This window comes from Monodon monoceros, unplaced genomic scaffold, assembly GCF_005190385.1.
Source record: "Monodon monoceros isolate NGI ecotype Baffin Bay Population unplaced genomic scaffold, NGI_Narwhal_1 Super_Scaffold_3, whole genome shotgun sequence".
Taxonomy (NCBI): domain Eukaryota; kingdom Metazoa; phylum Chordata; class Mammalia; order Artiodactyla; family Monodontidae; genus Monodon; species Monodon monoceros.
The window spans coordinates 11,009,148-11,032,214 of NW_021703780.1; the positions used below are offsets into that span (position 1 = coordinate 11,009,148).

The window sequence follows — 23,067 nt, forward strand, 5'->3', positions numbered from 1 at the left end:
CAAGATAAAAGGTGAAACTGGAAAATGGTCCTGTGTATCTGTGTGTGTGCGTGTGTATGTGTGTGGTGGGGTGGGAGTGGCGAGGGGGTAGATCGGCATAGGAGGAGACATAGATTCTTCTTCGTTTGACCCGTAAACTATTGATACAGCCTGAGTGACTTGCAATGTAATTGCAACTGTTCTTTTTAAACAACAGTTCAGAGACTACGAAAGCAATGTGATCATATCCTGTAATTTAGTAGGACAAGGCATAATCCCCGGTTTACGTAACAAGAAGTGAGCCTAAATTGAGAGAAACCAGCATCACGAAGAGATTCCAAATCTGTGAAGGAACAACTGGATTGAAAATGTACATAAAACGCTCAGGAGCGTGGAGTCTTCCATCAGGGGTTGGCTCGCAGGCCACTTGGCTGGAAGAAACTAGAGAAATGGACCTCATCGCAACCATATCTTACGTTTGGGCAAGTGGGGCTTTCAGCTCTGACAAAGCACTGTCTCTCACAGCCTTCTTCAGAACTGATCTTAAGGTGTGAGAATGTTATGTGTGCATTGTCATAATCCATGTGAATGCAGGGATTTGCTGCAACTTTGAATGGACAGGCTGTGTTCTGAATGCACTAACGTCGTGATCTGCTCATGAAGGAATGAACCATGGGATCTCAGCTTTTGTATTTTTCTTCCCAATTCTTAACTGTTTTTAAGTGAAGGGAAAGCATGGACCAGAAGAATTACCTGTGTGTTGTCTAAGACAGCAGAGGGTGGAAAGGAAAGACCTGCCCATCCATGAGAGACTTCATCCATGCGAATCTCAAGTTCGGCTGAGCTCAGTCCAAGATGCTGGCCCTTAAACACCGCTAAGAACGACATAAGCAAAGATGCTCTTCTAAAGAGGCAACTGAGCCTGTCTGAACGTGTCTTATAGGGCTTGGTGGGAGGTGTTAGGTTAAGATCCTGATATAATAGAGAATTCTAAAATGTGCTCCTCAATCTAAAGTCTATGTTATCATCTTTGTCTGGACTGGGCTTTCACACAGACACACACACACACCCGCAAGTGGCCTTAGGCAGGTTATTTCCCCTCCATGTCCACATTTCCAAAATTTGAGCCAGGATTTGAACCAGACTGCTCTAAAGTGCCTCCAGTTCTGACATTCAATATATCTACCATCAAAAAGCAGAAGGTCAGTGGATTCCATTGCTCTGTTTCATGGATGCTGACACAAGAACAGATTCCCCGCACTAGGCACACACCCCCCCGCCAGATGCACCACCATCATTCCCACCCCCATTCTTAATTCAGATCCCCCAAACTGGCCAGCTACCTAACTCATCAGGTAGAGCACCCAGGTGTAATAAACAGGGAAACGGCTGCAATTATATCTTCTCTTCAGTCTTTATTTGCTACTTCCATTCCTTTATCCCACCAACACCAACTGGGGAGGACAGCAGGAAGCCACATTTGAAGCGGCACATGCCCGCTGGCGGGGTGATGGTAACCATGGCCCCCTGAGCATTGCAGAGGTAACACGAGGCATCAGCAGCTCCGGGCCTGGAGCACAGACTGTACAGCCCGAGGGCCTCGTAGGGAAGGCCACCTCCCACAGCAGTTTGGCTTTTAAAACACTAAGAACAGGTGCGTTCATTGTCTTTTTTTTTTTTTTTTGCTTTAATAATAAAAAAAAGAAAACCCAAACCTTCTATAATTTATAAGCTATTTTTTGCTATCTACATTATATATAAAATATAGACTCTGTTTACTTTATAACACACATCTTTTTCCCTTGATAAATAACTCTTTAAAATATCTAGTATACATGCCTTGACTTTTTATATGTTATGTTTGTTTTTATACATATACATACATATATATACTCATGTTTGTAGAATAAACACACACTCGACATTGACCAAACCAAACAAATGCAATTTTTGGTTAAAAACAACAACAACACAATAAAATAACAGTAAAAGCACCAGGCAACCAACAGAAAACCATAAGTACTAGAAACTTCTCCCTCCCCTGGGCAAGGCACAGGGCAAGAATACTAAATATGGTTGGATGCCTGATGGGGAAGGAGGGGAGCAAAGGAGCGGGCAGGTCGCTTCCTTGGGTTCTGTTTCTTAGCCTGGGACTAGAATCAAATCAGTCATGGAGTTGCTGGGGAGAAACCATGGGGCTCATTCAACAACGTAGCCCTTGTGATGGCTGCAGGGGACAGCAGAGACCTGGACCTGGGTCAGTCTGGGGGCCCCGCTCACACCACCCAGGCAAGCATGATTGCCACGCCAAGCACGGAGCCACTGCATGTGCCAGGGCCTTGTTATTTGTCTACTCACTGCTGGTGTAAACAGAAAGGGGCAACAGATTCAAGAGTATTCAGTAGTGCAACACTTGAGGAGCCTGACAGAGCCAGACGCTTGGTGCCCCTCTCAAGAGCTCCAGCAAGTAGGGACCGTACATGGGGAAGAAAAGGTCAGTAGGCCACTGCCTTTCATTGCTAACTGGTGTGGAACTCAGGTGCGCGGTACTTACTGGCTGCACCTTCACTAACGCAGCACAGAAGGTCTACACTCCTCTTGGGAAAAGTTCTGAAGCCCCACTCAGGGCTCTTCCCTCAAACTTGGGGTACCCCCCAACCGCCCGCTTCTCTGCCCAGGATGCAACAGGCTGGGGTGGGCCCATGGGCTGCAGACAAGCACGGCTTTTATTTCATTCTGCGTCTCCCTGTCCCCGAAAGGGAATTGAAAGGCAGGGCTCGGAGAGTCGATTTTAAAAAAACAAAACAAAAACCTCCCCAGTGTCGTGACCTCTGCCCTATAAACTTCAGGATTTGGATGGCCGAAGAGGGAGGCGGTAGGTGGGGCAGGAATCCTAAACTAGTCAAGACCTAGATCTGTACGCAGAGGGCAGGGTAGAGCCCGGAAGTAGAGCTGGCCTCAGGAAATCCCAAAGGTGAGCATCTGAATGTATGTCCCCCATCCTTGCCAATAGAATACAAATTAGAGATAACTGTTCACATTACAGTCACAATGGGAAATTTTAAACAGCTAGTTTTCTGAGTACATTCAAGACATAATTGAGTTTTTAAAAAATTGATTCAGCTGCAACATCTCAGGGAATACTGTCAGTTGCAGGTCTGAGTTCTAACCGCAACTCTTGCACCAACTAGCCCTGCGATCTGAGACAAGTCATTTCACCTCTCTGGGCCTCCCTCTCCCCATCTGAGAGCTCTGAAGATGCAGGATGGGACTTGGAGTCAGAAAACTGGGATTTTAGTCCTGGCTCTACCACTAGGAAGCGGTGTGACCTTGGTCATCACTTAACCTCTTGGGGATGTAAAAATAAAGGAACTGAATATATTGGGCTCTGAAGTCCCTCCAGATGCAACTGGCTTTACTTTCTCCCCAGGGTACCCTTATCAACGCTGAATTCCTCCCCCGCCCCAAACCCACCAGAATAAAAGTGATGCAATCAGAAACCTACTTTGTGACCACAGGTCGCATTCAACAGCTGCCCCTCTGAGCCAAGATGAAGAGTTAAGAGAGTCTAAAGGCACAAATGCAACACACAGCTAAAATCCGAGTCACAAGCAAACGAACTGTCAAAACCCCACTCCCTGAGAAAAGACATTTTCCTATGTTATATACCGTGAGAGCAAAACCCAAGGCCATCCATAGTAATCGGCTAACGTTCTGAAAATCCCCAACTCTGTGGCTTGCCGCATCGCTTACGATCAGAATCAACTTAGGACGTTGATTTGAAAAGAAGCCGAGTGCTATTTCCATTTTGGAAGAGGAAGAAAGATCGACCCCTTCTGTTTGCAGCTCTACAAGGAACCTTCTGGCAGAACATCAAACGTGGCATCCTGCTCCACAGGCAGGTGTCGACAGCAGCAGAGGGGCACCCCCACGCAGGTCACATGGAACTCTAATCGCTGTTGCTCCACACACCCCGACAGGGTTCGACAAGAAGCGCTTTCCTGCCCGGGAGGAATAGCAGAGGCTCAAACCTTTCTTCGTGGGAGGCAACGTGGTTTGGAGGAGAAGAAAGGTTTGGATTCAGGTGACCCCACTTCTACTTAATAGTTTTGTGACTCTGTGCGAGTTCCTCTTCCTCTCAGCCTCAATTTTCTCACGTGTAAAATGGGACCGACAATACCCAATGCTACAGGGCTGTTTTTATGGATTAAGCGAGATAACGTACTTAAAATACCCTGCACACAGTAGATGATCAAGCAATGTGGGAGCGCAGAGGGTACTGGCGTGGCTCTCTGAGGATGGAGAAAGGGTCTGGGAGAAGTTCCCCTTGAGCTGGAGTCAGCCAAGCTGCCCTTAGAGTCCCGAGGTATCTGCTGCCTGTTGGGCTAAGGAGCATCTGTGGTCCCCTGCCACTCCTCTCCACCGGGGGGAGAAGTCGTAGGGGAGCTGACAGTGGCCATGAACTCTCTCTCCAGGAGAAAACTCAGAGAATCCAACCCTTCCAAATAAGCCCAGAGCATTCCCAAACACTTGTGGTTACCCTGACTTATACCCCCTCTCAGAATTTGGAATTTGGAACATTCTGCAGAGGACATCAGTGGCATGAGCCCAAATGTTCAGCATCAGAGGCCCCCTCACAATAACAGGAACAAATCAGGCAAGTGGGGACTAAATGTGATGACCCTAAAATGGAGCCTCCATTACTCTGGGTCCTTGAAACACATTAAACAAGGCAGAGAGGGCTGGGTTACTCCAGACTTCATCTGAGCTAAAACCCAGCTGATGGTACCCAGTCCCCTGAGGGGACTATTAGGGGTGCTGGCCTGGGACAAAGTCCTTCCATAGAATGTTGAAAGCTTCAGATTTCAGCTTTATATTGTGACTCCTAATCAAGTCTTTGCAAGTGATAGGACTGGGGCCCAAGGAGTGCTAAAGAACCCATTTACTGCAGATTTTACACTAAGAAAATGAACTATGTCTTTTCTTCCACTTGTTCCTGCATCTACCTATACATGCATTTCAGTAGACAGAATTTAAGAACACTTACTAAAATATTTTTCATGCTTCTTTTTAAGAATGTATATTCTTTCCATATACCCCAGCCTCAAATGAGAATTCCTGTTTTAGACACTAAATATTTATCACGGACCTCAGTGATCTTTGGGGAGAAAGTAGTCCGAAGTATTTTAAGTACAGAAACAAAACTGAAACCCCAGGAACAGCCCTACTTAGATTATAAATGACTTAGAAAAATGAGACTCATAGAGTCACTAGTTTCCTTTCTCTACATCCTGGATCACAGCCTTTCGGGGCCAACTAGAAAAAGAAAATATTCTTTCCACTCAGTTTCCACAAAAGCTATTTATCCAGAGGGGAATTTAGGAGAATCTGAACCAAAACAGTCCATGGCATGGCCCTCTGCTCAAATTCTTACTGGGAGACTTCCATTCTACCAAATCTCTAGTTTTGAACTGGTAGCTAGGAAAGCTGGCAGGCTGATTCTGTGAACGGAGCAGGGACCAATTGTACGATGGAGAGTTTTAGCTCACTAACCTTCCCACATTGTGGTAAGGGACCAGGAAGCAGGGTAATTCTTTCTAGGGAGGCGATCCCTACCCCTCCGTGCTAGAAAATACCATATTCCCGTGGTGTTTGGACACGGCCACGCAGTACCCACGGGCAGCCTGGGATTCAGTGTATTGGCCCTGGGAGGGGGAAGGAGGAAGCAACTGATCGCACGGTTCATTTGGGGACTTTGCCCACTCAGAGCCTGGGGTTCACCCTCAGCCCCTTAAATTCCCTTCCAGCTCCAGTGCGGGGCCATCTGAAAAGATGTCTAAATGTCACTTGTGTGCCAAAGACAACGGCTGGGTTTCTGTGACTGTGAACAAACGCTGTGTACATTTACAAGTAACAGTCTCCACAGCCAAGCTCGACAAATGTCCTATGTGGGATGAAGGATTAAGAAAAGATAACAAAAGGATAATTCCCCATTTTCAAAATGTATTTGACTTGGGCTTTCTTTCAAGACTAGGTCTGAATTTTTAAGAGCGATTTTAGTGACAATGGTGGTAGTGAGCATTTATAAATCCGTGTGTGTGTGTGTGTGTGTGTGTGTGTGTGTGTGTGTGTCTGGTTGTTCCCTTCTGGCACTGCCTACTCCAAGCCTGCAGTTTGCCATCTCCAGTAAAAGCCCTCCCTGTAAGCAGAGGATGACAAGACAAGAGAGACAGGAGACCAAGAGGAAGAAGATGTTTTTTCCTACATTAGCCTTCTTCAGCCTATGGGAACTATACACCTCAGAGGGTTCTCAAACCCCATTTAGAAACGCCGAAAATTATGTTGCTTGCTGTCCTTTTGTTCAATACCTATTCAAAATTTTTCTTTTTTTGATGCGTGAAAGCGAAGGTCCAAGCTAAGGAAAAGAGCCTTGACTATTTTTTTTTTTCTTTTAAAGGGGAGAGGATTATATCTGAGTGGACCTGAAGGCTTCCCTTTTAAAATCTACAAAGCTGGGGAGTCTCCTAAGAGCCCTTCCCCAGCTCGCTAGGAGAGATGGGTCCAGGGCTCACTTGCCCTCCTGCTGGGAAGTGCCACTGTGACCCTGGGGCGCAAGGCTGCCCCTGGTCCTGGAGGATAGCACAGGAGCCTGTGGTCAGACGCACACCTCCTTCCTGCTGTCTCCTCGTCCCCGTGAAAGGACAACCTCAACGCTCCAGTACCGAATCCCTCCTTCCAGGCCATTCCACTCCACCGGAAATGGGCTTTTAATTGCTGGCAGATCCGAAGGGATATTTTCTTCTCTGCCTCATCTGTCTCAGTGCAGGCTGTGCCCCTGCTCTCTCCTTTTGGCTCAAGGGAACCCGATTCTCTGCTTGCTGTTCCTGGCCCTCCCTTACCCTACACCTCAGGCCAGGAAAAGGGCACTGAACCAGTTAGGAAGACACTCCCTCCCTCGGGCTTCCTGGGAGGAAGACCAATCCATCCAGAAAGCTGTACACTTTGCTACCAAGTACTTTTTCCTTCAGACACTTGAAGTGGCTTCCTGGAATCTGAACTTTCTCTTTAGCCACTGGCGCCCCCCCCCACTCCCGCACACACACCTGCAGGCTTGCGTGGGCACGTGAAGATATGCCGTCTCCCGCCAGCCGAGCTCGCCCCTGGAAACAGGGCTCAGAGCACGCAGGAGTATTTGGCTTGCCAAGGGTGGGGGGGGGCGGATGGATGAGGGGCGGAGGCCGGCAACCCCTCCCGGCTTCTCACAGTAAAGGGCAGCTGAGGCGGCCGACCGCCTCTGTCTCAGCCGACGCCAGCAGGGACGACCTCAGGGACCGCGGGTCACCGTCCCAACAGTCTCGTTCGGGGCCCCTCACCGGGACAGGGGCTCAGCCTCCCAGATGCCATTTTCTCACCCTGCCTTTCCACTTCCCCACCCCTACACTCCTCGAGGCCACCTCTCCCCCAGCCTTTCCCCCTCTCTGGGCCCCAGGCGGGAGCCCTAGGTCGCGCTGGGTCCCCAATCCGGGCTAACAGTACAGGGACATCCGGCTCCGGCGCATGGCCTCGCTGATCAGGTAGGCGGGGCTCAGCTCGGGCTCCTCAGTCATCACCGCGATGTTCTGCCACTCGCCCGTCTGGCTGGACCGCTTGATGGTGTCCACCACGCACAGGGCGTACAGGCAGTCGTCGAAGGTGGCGGCCATGGTGAGCGGTCGCCCGTCCCATGTGCGCCGGTCGTCCTGGTCCTGGAAGGCCTGGCGCACGGCCTGCATCATCTTGATGGTGCCGCGCAGGTAGGGCGAGGGGATGTCGCTGAAGGCCTTCTCGGGCAGCAGGGAGTTGCTGACGGGCGTGGCGTCCTGCACCAGCAGCTCCTGCGCCGGGGCGCTGTTGCGCTGTCCGTACAGGTCGGTGCCCACCGCCAGCAGGCGCCCGGCTGAGCCCACCACGGTCACGTCCTGCTTGAACTCGCCGGGCACGTTGAAGTTGAGGGTGACGGTGCAGCACACGCCGCCCTCCAGCACCATCTGGAAGGTGCAGAAGTCGTCGCTGGTGATCTGGCGGATGCCCTTGATGTGGTCGGTCTGCTTCACGAAGGTCTTGAGCAGCCCGTGGACCTTGACAGCCTTCTGGCCGGTGAGGAAGGTGAGCAGGTCGATGATGTAGGTGCCCACCGAGTGCAGGCCGCCGCCGCCCATCAGGTCGTCGCAGCTCCAGTTGTACTTCTTGCCCAGCAGGCTACCGCCGTGCACCTGCACCTCGCACACCAGCAGCTCGCCCACGTAGCCCTCCTCAATGAGCTGCTTCATGCGCACGAAGGCCGGCAGGAAGCGCAGCACGTTGCCCATGATGCTCATGAGCTTGGGGTAGTAGTGGGCGGCCGACATCATGCGGAAGGCGTCCAGCGGCGTGGCCGTGCGGTCGCAGATGACGTTCTTGCCGATGCCTGCGGGCGGGAGGACAAACAGCACGTCAGGGCGCTGGCGCCGAGCGAGCGACAGGGGGCGCTGTGGCCCCCAAATCGTAATTTATGGACCGGGAACCAGACCCGACCGGCTACCCTTACTACACTTTTAAAACATCTTATAACACCTTTTACTTATACAAAAATAACATATTCTATACATTTCAGTGTTACTTTAAATATTTATGTCGAATTACTTTAGTATTAAACCATCACATCGATTTAAATATTAAGATTTATTTTCATACATTTAAAGTCTATATTTTAGCAATTTTTAAAATGTTCGCCAATATAATATCAAATGCTTCATTTAATATTTTATTTATATGAATCTATAACATTTTATATACAAATATATTTTACTTGTAAAGTTAAAATATTTAAATACAAAATGTAAGTTCTATTAAGGTGTACAATATCACGTTCTACATATATTTTATTGAAAGTTATCTTACATGTGAAACGTTTTATATGTTTTATTTTATTTGTAAAATAAAATTTTTATTAAAAATATCACATGTAGAGAACAGTGTCTTTATCTGGACAGAACTTGAATACATAAGCTGAAATCACGGCAACGCGAGTCTGATTAAGGATGAGGAAGAATTTCTTAACCATATACTTCAAAAGTCTAAGCTTTTAGCTGTCTCTCCCACAACCAGCAAGCTTGTTTACTGCAAGCTTGTTTATTGCTTGCAATAATCAAGCATAACCAAGGATTATGTTTTGAGTGTTTTCTTGCTTGTTTATTTTGCATTATGGATTAGAGCTGGCTGTGCTCACAGACGTGTTCGTTTAATGTTTTCCTGTTCCTTACGGGAAGAGCGGATAGTCCTTATATCTGAGGGATGGGCAGTGACTCAACCCTCATCTGTCTCACAGCCTGGGAGGGTGGGGACGTTGGTGCCTTTGGCAATGGAGCTGAGGCCAAATAAGAATTAAGCTTATGCGATCACTCTACCGAGTGCCTAAGTTATAGGTAGGCGGAAACCCTTTAGGAAACTAAGTGGTTCTGGGTCAGGAGAAAACAAAAGATCCAAGGATAGGAGAGTGACAGGGAATAAGAAAAGGATTTATTCCAAGATAAAGCTAAGAGGGAAGAAAGACAACTCAGCTGAACCTGGAGAAACAGCCAGTTGGAACTCAAAAAAATAATCATTTTTTAAAAAGTATACCAATTTGTTAGCAAGCCAGATTGAAGGATGCCAGATTGGGAAGCTTCGGAGTCAAGCCACATGCCTGCCTATGAGTTCTCTGCTGTCCGGTCATGTTCTGCATGTAGACCCTCCTATGGAGAGCTGAACACTCCAGCCACAGACAAGGGACATGCCACAAGGGAGATGGGGTGACGAGACTCGCACCCATCCCAGTTGTCCTGACCACAGGCACCTGACTTGACAAAATCCATGAACACCGTGGAAGCCCTACAACTGTGGGCGTCTGTCCAGTGGAGATGCCTGGGCAAGGCCACAGGCACGTGGTGCTCTCATTTTCCCATTGGAAGAGCTCACCGGGCAATTGAAGTGGCCAGAACAGACTGGAGAAAATAAATACAGTCGATGGCTGTCAGTTTCCAGGTGCACATCGAATTCCAGCCCCGAGTGAAAGGCCTGGAGCCACGCAACAACCCCATCCCCTGGCCTCCTCCACACTGGCAGAGCTGGGCTGGCTTTCCTGACGACCCTGAATGAACAGTAAGAAGCTTCTTTACCTCTGAGTAACCAGGTGAGGACTGAGGCTCTGGAAGAGGGGTGAGGAAGCATTGGTTTGTGTTACCAAAAGTGCCGCGCACCTGTGTGACATCGTGTTCTGATAATATGGTCCTATCGGCATTAGGCTCATGTAACACGGGATAATGCCGGCAGGAGCAGATTTCTCTGTAAACAGATGGGTAGGTCACTACAGGTCCAGGTGACAAATGTTGCCAAAATCTGCCTCACACCTGTTGGGTATAGGCTGTGGCCTCTCCTACCCTATTCTCAGGGTCCACAAAGCCAAGACCCCTGATGGCCATCTTCTGAGTACACGCTATTGTCATATTAATGACACATGAAAAAACAAGTTTATCTTGTTTTTTTCTATTCTAAGAACTATCAGATAAAACAGTAAAAGAAAAAATAAATTGAGAAAAATAATTCACTCCCCTCCACATACCCAAAGCAATCATCGCATGGGTAATTCTTTGAAGCTCTGTAGATGAAAAGATACTGGTGAAAGCTATAGACTCCCTTTCCAGAAGAATGCAGGCCTGCCTCCCCCAAGATTCTGAGATACAGGCATCTCTTCCTTTGGGCTATTTAAGTATGTTGTGGTCCCACACTAGACAGCAGCTTCCTCAAGGATCAAGCCTGGGCCTTCTGCTTTCTTAAGTCTCCTCTATGCCCACGGCACCTAGAGGCATGCGATGTGTGTGCAGGAAGCCAGAGGTCGTTGCTGCCTGACACCACCGCTCTGCCCACAGTCCTCTGCACCGTCCACACTTTACAGATGGGTCTTGGCAACGTCTTAACACACAACATCTTCAAAAGTCAAAAGAGACTTCTAGGAATCTAGCATAAAGGAATCCTCTAAAATGTAAGCACAGCTTCTCGCCCAAAGATGCCGTCACTGCGTGATTTATTACAGCAAAAAGCTAAGAACAATGCAAATGCCCAACAGAAGAATGGGTAAGTAGGCTGTAATACCTCCATATAATGGTATATTGTGCAGCCATTGAAAATGATGTTTATAAAGAGTTTTTAACGGCACGCAAGATGATTATGAGGTCATGTTAAGTGAACAGGGCTCTATTCATAGACATGCTATGATCTCAACTCTCTCTTAAAAGGACACAAGAAAAAAACCTGGAAGGGAATACCTCAAACTGTTTACAGTGGTTAATTGATTAGTAGGATTAAGACTAATTTTTATTTTCTTCACTACCTTTTTCCATATTTTATGAGTTTTAACTTTTACGGTCAGAAAAACATTTGTTTTTCTTTTTTAGGTCCAAAGGAGACACAAAGACTTAACATGATGGCAGAAGGGCCCTCCAAAGCCACGGAAGAGCAGGCAGGTTCCGGAGCTCATGGACCTGCCCCAGTTCCTGTGCCCAGGGAGCTGATGAAAGCCCCTCTGACCCTAAACTTGTGATGCTTCCAAGGCTCAGGTCTTCCTGTTCCAGTTCCGCAGGACTTCTTCATGATTCTGGCAAAGGCTATGGACTCTCTTCAGAAGGTCAATTCACACGTACACATAAGACTTTACCCACATCCCCAGCTTGTGCAGGGCCCCCTGGGGCTCTGAAGAACAGGCAGCTCCGCTGTAAGTTGTAAGATAACTCCTAGAAGCCCAGGTAACGTATTGTTCAAAATGAGATAATGCTTCCAGCTTCAAAGGAACCCAAAATGCAGAGCTAGCAGACTGCTCACAGATTTATAAAGCAGAGTTTGTTTTCTCTGTTTTACACAATCTTCCCTCAACGCTACCTCTTGGTAGGGCTTCTGCAAAGCGCTCTCTGGGACCATCCCCCAACCACCAAGATCCTTAGGTTCTCTTGGCCCGCTTTTCCCCACCAAAATCTGCCCTTCCAAAATGCCCAGAACCTGAAACTCCAACGTTCTTAGCAGTTTAACAAGAACCAAGGGCTTAGGCTAAAGAATACCATTCTAATTGTGGACTTTCAGTCATTGGATACTGGGGTGTGTGTGTGTGTGTGTGTGTGTGTGTGTGTGTGTGTGTGTTGGTGCATCAGCGTGGCACAGAGCATTCCCCTCACCCCTAAAATCACATGCCATATAAAGGGAGCTTGTGTTGTCTGCGCAGAGGGGTGACACAGCCCACAATCCGGGTGTGTCAGATGCCACTGAATATATGTGGGGATTTTTCCCGAAGAAAGCAGACAGATCCCTGCCTTCCAAATTGCCCCTGTCGGCCTGGGCTTTGGGTCTGGTTCTCCAGAAATATCATAGGTCTTTGGTGTCTTCATGATTTTCATATGTCTTAGCACCATGCCTTTCTTGCCACCTCCAGAGAAAGTGCTGGAATGGGCTCTTCAGAGAAAAGCCCTCTCCATTTTGTGCTGGAAAGGAAATAATAAGTAGGGGCATCCTCCCCAAGCCCATGGCTCTGACATTCCTTTGCTCTGAAGATAAGTCGATTCTCCCAAGGAGACAGGAACTGAAGAGCTCAGGGAGAGGCAGAGCCCGCCCTCAAAGCAGCCATGGCTGACCCCTAACAGGAAAATTACCACCCTGGTCTCTGCTCTGCAAACCCTAAGAGGACAGCCTATGCCCTGTCACTCCTGGGTGTACAACTTTGCCAAAAGTACAGCAGTGCCATCTGCGCTGCCCTGCATCCACACGTCTCTCAGGCAGACAGACAGACACAGACACAGACACACACACACACACACTCCCTTTAGGTTGGGGGTTCATATCGTCTTGTGGCAAGATGTGTCTTCTAAGGCAAGAGATCCAAAACTTTAGTGAAAATCGTGCGGCAGAGAATCAAGCAAAGGGACTTGAAACATACGGACCTGATTTCACTCCAAATCCACAGGTAGTGCGAAATGGACCGGGGGAAAATCCCAAGTGCCCGAGGAAAAGCTGGAGGCTCTGCCAAACCCCAAACATCTCCCGAGCAGCTGGACAGTGTCAGCAAAGCCCACTGGCTCTCACAGGGATGCAGAAGAACAGTGGGAGCTTTCTTGGTTCTCTGGGCTATGGCAGCCGGTGGTCACCCTGCCGCTCCCTCCGGGGACACCACTGCCCCACGCTCAGCTGGCTCCACCCAGGGGCCTGTGGCTGCACCAGAAATGGCTGTCTTGGGACCTTGCTGCATTTGTCAAGGGGGTACAACGTGACTCTGGTGGGTGGCAGAGGACGTGTGGAGACTGGTCTGCGTGTCCTGGGGAGTCTTCCTAACCCACCTCCATGCACACCGTCTGCCCGTTTGCGTGAGAACAAAGAACATAAGTTGGGTCTCTGGGGAGCCTCTGGGCTGGAACGAACTTACTTTATCAAGACAAGAACCCCTTGTCAGCAAATAAAGTGAGAGCTCTCTGTCCGGAGGATGGTGGGGTTAATGCCTTCTCACCTATGTCACGGAGCTGAAGTGGGGGAGAAAATGAGATCATGGGAAATTTCTGGAAGGTGAAAGTGTCATGTGCAAGGCAGTATGCCTGTTCTTTGTCAGGAGTTTTTACATGAAATCATTTCAGAAGGAGTTTTACTGCCCTCCTGAGATTCCCTCGTAGGGAGATGGAGAATATGTTTCCTCCAGAGCCTGCTGAGTGTGTGCTCTCTATCTGAGTCCAAATATCCATGGCCCTCCGAGGACTCAGTGCCACAGGGAAGGAGTTTCCAATCAACAGACCCCAAAGTCGCTTTCAGGCAGCTGTGCCCCTCACGCCCTCCAAGCTCAGGGTCTCCAAGCTGTGGCTGAGAACCCACCCATCTCTCCTTCCAGAGACTGGAGCTTTTATGAGGGCTGATACTCCAATCCAGGGACCCCAGGAGCAAGGCAAGGGGCTTCCCACTGACACCTCTGGGGAAAGACATATGCTCTCTGCTGTCCCAAAGAGCTGCTGTCCTCTCTCGCCCTTGATCAGGTAGGTGGTACCTGGAAATATGGATGCCACCCAGCCACCCAGAGTCATTCTTTAGCATAATCAGCCTGGAACTTCAAAGCATCCCTCCCTGCTAGCACAATTCCAATTACACACTCCCTCATCTAATCGACAGTGGCGATCTATGAGGCCGATGCTACTTTCCCACCAGTTCTTCCCCATCATTCCACTTGTGTTGACAGCCCCTTATCTTCTGAAAGCCAAAACGGATGCTGGTCCCGGAGGCTGGCTTGCGCTGTCCCGGCGGGTTGGCCGAGCCCCACAAGAAGTCCCATCAGATACAGCTTCCTAGTTCCCCACCCCCACCCCATTCACCCAAGGCAGAGAGGGCTTTCCCTGCATTTCAAGCAGGGAACGCATTATCTTCCTTTATAGTCCATTCCTGCAACATTTCTGTGCTAGGCACTGGGACCCAATAAATGAGTAAGAAAGATGAAAAGGAGCCCACAGTTTAGTAGAAGAAACCAACCAGGAAATGAGTGATTATGGGATCTAATAGATATAGGATCTAATAGAAGGATAAACGATGAGAGCACAAAGGAGGGGCTGCCCAACTGACTTGGGCGTGGTAGGGAGCTCTGCTGAAGAGGTGACATTTGGGCAGGGTTCTGAAGCATGTGTAAGAGTTCACCTCTTCATTCAGAAGCTTTGGGTCCCATTTAGAAAATGGTCTAAAACAAGGGTGTTTTAAAAAAAATTCCTTTATTTGAAATGCAATTTGAATTTTAAAAGATTTGCACTGTTCAAAAAATAAAATAAAACAAGGGTGTTTAACCTGGGTCTGAGAAACCACTAAAATTGGACTATTTAAAAAAAACTGTGTGAAACCTGATGTTCATTTTCTGAGGAAGAAGATCATTAGAGTCTTAAAAGTGTCTCTAATTCAAAGGGAATCAAGCAGAACTATAGTTGAGAGTGAAGAAAAACAACATTTTAAAGGCCAAGATAGATCTCTGGTTTCAACAGAACTAAGTATCTGAACAGACAGGGCTGTTTGTGATCGTTCCTTCTCTGCTCCCGGAGACATGGGACATGTGGTCAGTTTCACCCCCTCACTGTAACACTCCACTCAGTCCAGCTCAGTCCCTTCCTTCCTTTCTTCCCATCCCACCCCTGTTATCTCCTTCCCCTGCTCCCTGCCCCCCTGGCCCCAACACACACACACACGTGTGTTCTTTCAGCTGAGAAAAGCATCAGCAGAAATGACCTGTCTCAACCCTGCTCTCTGCCCTCTGGCCCTTCTTCCATGTAAGTTGGGAGAAGAGCCCCTTTGGAGAGATTAAATCCCTCATCTTCAATCCCCATGACAGTTCCTGACAACTTCGTGACTCACAGCCCTAATCTAATGCGTTCACTATAATCCTGACATAATTTAAAATAGCAATCACCACCACTCACGGAGCAGCAACTCTGTATCAGAAGAGGCTGCATATTTTACATTCCCTTCCGTTTTTGTGCGTGCACACAACCCCACAAGGCAGGTACTAACCCTGTCCCCATCTCACAGACACGGAAACCGAGGCTCTGAGAGGGGACGCTATTTGCCCATGGCGCCACAAAACTCAATGACCAGGACGGCTGGGATTTGAACCCAGACACATGCTCCCATTCTGGCCAGCCCCACATGTCAATGCACACATGTGCAATGCCCACGGCACCACAGGAGGGCTCCCAGGAGGTGATGTAATGGGCTGGGGTGAGCACCAGAAACCGGGCCAGTGGGGGGCAGGTGTGCCCGACGCTCAGCTGAACGACCACCCGCAGTCCCACAGCAACTTCTAATTTCAAACCTGAGATGGAAATGGGTCAGCGTGACCCATATTCAGCCCCTTTTGTCAAGGATGCCCTCTGTGGGCTCTGAAAGAGGGGGGACAGCCAAACAGAGGAAGTCAGCATGGCTAACATGGACAGGACCTGATCTTGAACTGACTGAGATGTTCAAGTGCTTTTCTGTATACAACCCGCCCTTAAAGGCCAGCCCCCATCCCACCAACCCTTTTTATGGACTTTCCTCCACTACTCGGGCCTGTCATCAGAGCCCTCCTTTTGCACAGGAATCCCTGTCGGTAGCTAGATTTTCTCAGATGGTTTCATGTATAGTAGTATCATCTAATCATTGAGCCTGTAACACCCGTAACAGGGACGGCACTCCTGAAACACTTTTCATTTGCGGTTTCCTTATCGGTCGATCGCACACACCTCCACCGCTATGGCTCATACAGGTAGAGGTTGAGGATATAATGCTGGGAAGTTTCTAACCAGCTCCTTCCAGCCTAGGCATCCCCAGGAGAGAAGAGAAAAGCTCGCCACGTCTAGCCCAGGGAAACCAAGAGGACAGGTTTAGAAACAGCAGTGGGTATGTGGAAGCCAGCTTCCCAACCTCCGTGCCTAGACGTGGCCCACAGAGAGCCAAGTGTCGAGAGGGGCAGGGAGGTGGTGGGAGGGCGCCTTGGAGGACAGAGGTCTGGGGCTGGATGCAGTGGCTGCAATGATCGGGACGGGACAGAGGAAAACGGCCAGGACCATCAGTCCCTCTTTGTTGGGCCCCAATGGCCAGATGACACCTACCGCACCTCAGTTATTCTGGGGAGTGGCCTGCACTGCCACCGCACACCTGGACAAGCCAGAGTCAGAGGCACCACCTGGATCCAGGGAACACAACCAGTCACTCAAGCCTCACTTTCCCCATAGAAGCCGCCACCTTCTGCAGCAGAGGCGGGCAAAGGGTAGAGTCCTGAACAACTGGGCCCCCAGACTCATCAAAAAGAGACCGAGCTGCTTACAAGAAAATGTAAGCGACGGCGCTGGTGAGATGACCAGACTGCACGATGACTCCGTTTCCTACCTACCACCTAAAGATGGAGCTTAGAATGGGGATCGGGGTGGCTACAGAGAAATAAAGAAATCTGTACTTCCTTGTCCTATTTATAGTGGGAATTCTCATCACACATCCCAAAGGGTGGGAGACTCGCGGTAGCTCCCAAAGCCTCCCCGGAGTCCCCGACAAAACCTCAGTCCCTGTCAACGGCACGTTAACACGCTTCAGAGAAGTACTCTCCTCACTGTACATCTAATATGAACGTAAGACAAGACTTAAAACTAGGTAACTTTTCAAAAAAAAGTAGGAAACTCTTTCCATTCAAGAGGGGTTATGCTTTAGTGAAGGGATCATAGGTATATTCACCAAGCAGGTGTTTTGTGGGTTTTTTTAATCACTATATTTCACACAGTCTAGCTTCTTATAAAAAATAGAAAAATGCAGAAGTATTGGGTTTCTTCCTCCAGAGCCTCCCCCACAACAATAAATCAGCTGGAGCTGAACAGTGGCCTCTGCAGACCACAGTCCCCACCAATCCCTATTGCTCGACTGTATCAGTTTTCTGCTGCTACCCCAACAAACTACCAGGAATGTGGCCACTTAACACAACACCCATTATCTTCCACTTTTCTGGATCAGAAATCCAGGCGGGCACAGCTGGATCTCTGCTCAGGGTTTCACAAGGCTCCCGCCGGAAAGAACGTCCTTCCCAGCTCATAAGGTTGTCTGCAGAATTCAGTTCCTTAGGGCTGCAGGCCTGAGGTCCCCTGCTGCTTTCCGTGCTGGCTGTGCAGCCTCTAGAAGCACTTGCATCTCTCAGGAGTGGCACCATCTTCGGGAGAGTATCAGCATCATGGGGAAGGCAGTCCTTTCCACGCTTGGAATCTCTCTGACTTGCCCCTTGGCCAGCAGCTAGAGAGAACTCTGTCCTTAAAGGGCTCCTGTGATTAGATTAGGTCCACCCAGATCATCTCCCTTTGGCCACAACTAATCACAGGAGTGACAGCAGGGGGCGAAGGTCATCTTCAAATTACTCCAGCCCAGTCCCTTCATTTGCCTGTGAGCCCTAGAAAACTCTGCCAAGAGGAAGATTCTCGAGTATTCTCCCAAGTAAAGCGCTTCAGACACGTGTCAACATCCCTTCCAGACCTCCCTTTGCTTCTATGTTCTTGTAGTAGTTTTTACTCCATCAAGCAGGACTCGATGAGGTACTCTAGGCTTTTTAAAACCTATTATTAGTCTCCTCATTACCACGGAGATTGTGTCCTCAATTCGGGGCTCCCTGTAGGCAGTGGTAATAGGAACAGGGCCAGGAAGGTGGCAGACTTGGCCTCTGGGAGCTAGAATGAACACAAGGAAGGGAAGGGGAGCTGAAATTGTTATGAACCCACCAGGTGCCCGGGCTTCCCGTTGGTTCAGTTAAGCATCATACAGGCATCGTTAACCCCATTTGTCCAGAAGAGCGAATGGAGGCCGAGAGAGACCACGATTGCCCAAGATCATAGACATACACAGGTCCAGCTGCAAATTCAGTTCCGTGATCCCAAAGCTCTATGTTTTCCATTTTCCGTGTAGGGAGTTGCTACCGGTGGGAGGGTGGGAGTAGCGTTAGATGACTGAGCCTCAGAGCACCAGGCGGGTTAATAAAAGAAACCCAAACCCTTTGGGCCCCGCTGGACCCCAGCACTGAGTTGAGAAGTGATTCAGGAAGGTGACGGAGGGAGGGCGGAGGCCGGTTACTGCTTGGAGGGGGAAGAGCTGAAAACCAAGAAGGGCTGGAGGCTCCACATGGGAGAACCACAGCCACTGCTGTCCTTGACAGGTCGACGTCGTTGCTCTACACCTGTGGCAGTGAACTGGCCAGAGCAACTGAAAGATTATCATCAGGAAGGAGAGTGGCCGTGGAAACATGGTGGTGACTGTGTTCCCACATTGAATAAAGGAAGCCCTTAAGGGTCTGGCCTTCTGCATGCAGGCACCTGCTACCTTGGCAGAAGGAACTAGGTAGCAATGGTCTTGCCTCACACTTCACCCCTAAAAAACAGTGTGGCAGCAGGAAAACGACGGCGGGGCCACACTCCTACCCCACCATGATCCTTGGGGGAATAAGTACCTCGGTGTGGCCAGAAAGCAGCCTGATGCTCTAAGCTTCCTCATGTAGAAACAAGGGATCTTGCCCCCATCCAGAAGCAAAGGGAACAGAAGTGCAACGTTTCTGCCGATGTGACCAGACAACAGTAACAAACCCTTCCCACAGCCTGGAGGCAAACCGGATCCAGGGCTGTGGATTATCAGGTCGGGGTAATCATTAACAAACCACCTCCCAGAGCACCTTCACCTACAGCATCTCCACGTGTTAGACCAAATCTGTGACGAGGGGAGGGGAGGGGAGGGAGTGGTGGGAAGGTGGTGGTGATTAGAAACAGAGAAGTAACCTAGAATTAACTAGGTGTTTGTGTATGTCTGGGGGGGGGGGTGCTGGAGATTTGTAATGTTCAGGGGCTGCCCAGCACCCACATCTCCCTGCTCCATGTGGGAATTTCCCGTGTGGGCATCATGGTGGGAAGCAGAGCTTCTTCCCATTATGGAAGCCAAGCCAGGGGTTCCTTTCCCAGCAGCCTTTGCAGTGAAGGCACACCTGGGTTTGGCCAACCAGGGACACTGCCTGGGCCTGGAACCCGAGGAAGCAGAAAGGTGGGGAGACCAGGCTGGCAGTGGGGATAGCAACATCGGTCCCCAAGGGCTGCGGTGGCAGTGATGCCAAAGATGGCACCTGCGGCCTAGGGCCAGCATCGTTGCAAGCAACGGCGTCCCCGTCCACATTGGCTGGGTTTCTCTGTGTGATCTGGACCGATTCCAGCTGCCAAGCCTTTCTTTGTTCTTCTTGTTTTCCAAGCCTGCTTCCCCAGGCGGCCGAACATTTCTGTGACGAATTAATGTCCTTTCAAAAAATTCCATTCTGCTAAAATCGGCCAGGCAATTTGTGTTGTTGGCAGTTAAAATGCTTCTCTAGTACAACAGGTTTACAAGCTTTCTGGACGCCTTTCTGAAAAGATTGATTTGGGGACAGAGGAACCGCTGAGGGCCTATAAATAAAGCAGCCCAAGATCTGGCGTGATTTATTGGAAAGGGAAGCGGAGTGGGGGTCGGGGGGACGTGGATTGAAGTTCTGATTCTGGCATTTGGAACTGTGTGACCCAAGCCATTTGATGTTGAGGGAGCTCAGTTCCCTTATTATAAAATCGGAAGAATACCAGCTTCTTCAAAAGGCTGCCTTGAGGATGAAATGACAACACATGAAAAGTGCTCATGAATGTCTGCTGAATTCAATAACACATCCAAATAAAAACAGCTCATGTCAGCTCTGAGAGAGACAAAAATTCAAAAGAGATCAGGGGCAGGGAGGTAAGTGCATCATAGCAAGGGGTGGGCGTGGTGGTGTGTGGTTTTGGCAGTGGTTAAGGTACCAAGACTTGAAATCGAAATGGGTTCTAAGTCTGGCTTTGCCACTGATGCGATGTGCAAAAGCCGTCTGTGAAATGGGGCTGATACCTGGCCCCGCCAGCTTCACGGGACTCCTGAGAATACGAAATGAATAGTTTTGAGGAACGTCTGCTGGAAGGAATAAGCCTATTGCAAGAATGAAGTTACTGCTGAGATGCAGTAGCAAAAAAGTCCCCCGAAAGAACAAATCTGCTGCAGCGTGCTCTGCCTGGAATCCCCGGGCTGGATGCTAGATGCACCGGCTGGGGTGCTGAGTCACTTGACATGGGGCACACCCCGGCAGGGACTTCTGTTGGCATCACTGGCTATGTGGGGTGGCCTGGGAGGCGAGGCTGGGCAGGCGGAAGGGCAAAGGCAGCATGAGACATTTGGCTGAGCACCTTATCAGCTGTTCCTGTAAATAACTGAAACTCAGCTAGTGACCGAGGCTGCGGATTGGAAGCCCTTTGCTGAGAACCACCCCTCACCCTTGGCTGCAGCTGGTTTCTGCACGGATCTGTGCTACCGTCATCACCAGGACGAGGGCCCTGTCCACAGAACTCAGAACCTCAGAAATGGGCAAGACTCTGGGAGGGTGGGGTTGGCAGGGGGACGTTACAAAGCCCCTAACTGAACACAGAGATCTGTCGTCCTCCCCGGAGCAGAGGCGGGCGCACAAGCCAGCTACATCCTCCCTCCACCAACCTTTTCTCTTAAAGAGACAGTGTTCGGTTTTCCCTCTCTGGACCAGATGACAATCCCCTGCACTGAGCAGGTGAAGATTCAGCAAATTTAGCCAACCGTGGCTGAAAGGCCCAGAGCTTTGGCGGTTTTGTTGCTGTTGTTTTCTTTGGGCAACAATTTGCAAACAATGCAGGTTCTTTGTAAAGGCCAAAACCTAGCTGGCAGGAGCTCCCAGAAAACTGGGCGTACCTGGGTCTGTGTTTGCCTGAGCAATGCTAGCTGAAAGCCTGAAAAGCGAGAAAGCTCGTGGGCTGCCTGGTGATGTCGGGGGGGGGGGGGGGGGGGGGGAAGCAGCCCCATTGTGCAGATGCGGAGACGGGCTGAGTCAAGTCTTAATGCTTTCTCTTCCACACAGTACTACTGTGAAGCCCTGAAGGAGGCGGGATACAGGCATACAGGTGATAACGGCTCTTTATACATCCGGAGGATGCTCCTGCACGGAAGGGGCTCTCTCTGACTCCCAGAAGAGGGCTCTACATGGGCACAGCGCTGGAATAAGCCTGGCCTGGGGCTCGTGAACACCCGGCCACACATCAGACTTGCACAGAACTGTGGGGAGATGTCCAGATATCTTAGACACAGCAGAGCCCTAAAGGTGTGCCGAAACAGAGAACAAGGACAGAGACCCAGGCTTAGTTTGCTCTGTTCCACAGTGGGGCGGGTGTCGTTAAGGGCCCTGGAGAGCAGGCAGGTGTGGCTTGTCCCCGTCCCTCCTCCACGACAGCCCTCACCCACCCACCTCTCATTAACCCCTCCTCCTGAGAAAAGCCTGTCGTGCTCAACCGCAGAAAGTCTAAATGTCCACCCCAGGAGGAAGGGTTACGGAAACAACTACCACGTAGTGACTGGCGAGTGCACTAGGTACAAAGCACCCGGCGAAGCGCGGCTGCGCTCATCAGAACCTCCCGACACCCCGGACAGTCACTGTCGTCCCCATTTCACGAACCATGAAGCCAAATCCTCGAGAGTCAATGCCCAAGTTCACATCCTAGTAAGTGGTAGAGCCGGGATTCAAACCCACATATTCTGGTTCCCTCCGCGTACCCGTGACTCACCTTGTGATTCTAAATACAACTTGACAGGCAGTAAAACATGACTGCCGAGGAACCCAGCTGTAATCATGGATTTTCATGTAATTATTCGCTCATCCCACAAACACTTAGTAAGGGCCTCCCGGGGAAGCAGTGGGAGGGGGGTGCCCAGCCTCTACGTGGTCTTGTAATTTTCCACTACTAGTTTCTGTGCTTTAGAACCACAGTTCCCAGCCTGAACGTCTCGGCACCCAAGGCATCCAGGGACCCCATACCGAACTCGCAGGGGCACTGCGGTGTATTTTTCATTTCTGAGGAAAACATAGTGGTACTCGACGTCTATCGGATGCTGCGGGAGATACTCGCTCTAAAAAGTTCAGTTTCAATACTGATTTGCACTACACTCCTTTCGATAACATGCCCTCTCTGTGAAGCTCGGTTTTCGGCAGTTGCTGTGATGAAAAGCAAATAAACCAATCAAGGCAGGACGGGAAATGAGGGCGGTGCGATCTCTCTGATTCTGTGGTTTGAGAAGCTGTGCAGTGCCCAATGGGCACACATATCCCAGTGTAACCCATTCTGATCATTTAAGAATGCAATACAAATATTTTTATTCCTTCAATTTATGTGTTATTTTTTCAAGTATCTGTTATGTTGTTGAGACACAGTATATATGTCTATTGGATACTACTTGGATCTTATTATTTGGACTTACTAAATGGAATTGCCAGGTCTTTCTTGTGGCCTAGGAACACCATGAAAAAATTACTGAGACATTAAGAGCACCATGAATGAAGAATGTTTGGGAACCTTTGTTCTAGAACATTCTATGTACTCTCTCCCCTAACCCACGGTTAGAAGTTCTTTAAAGGCAGGAGCCATCTTATACTGGTCAATACTTTGGTTTCCCCTTGGCATAGTTCTTGGCTTGCTGTAGATA

At 49.5% G+C, this 23,067-nt stretch overlaps 1 protein-coding gene across 1 annotated transcript in view; it reads right to left on the reverse strand.

Moving 5' to 3' along the window:
* Positions 1-1,377: 1,377 nt before the first annotated feature.
* Positions 1,378-23,067, reverse strand: part of GFOD1 (glucose-fructose oxidoreductase domain containing 1) — a 102,419-nt gene continuing 80,729 nt past the window's right edge. Inside the window, exon 2 of the mRNA XM_029242441.1 lies at positions 1,378-8,425. Within this exon, the coding sequence (XP_029098274.1) occupies positions 7,506-8,425 (920 nt within the window). The 3' untranslated portion in view covers positions 1,378-7,505. The remainder of the gene's footprint in view (positions 8,426-23,067) is intronic.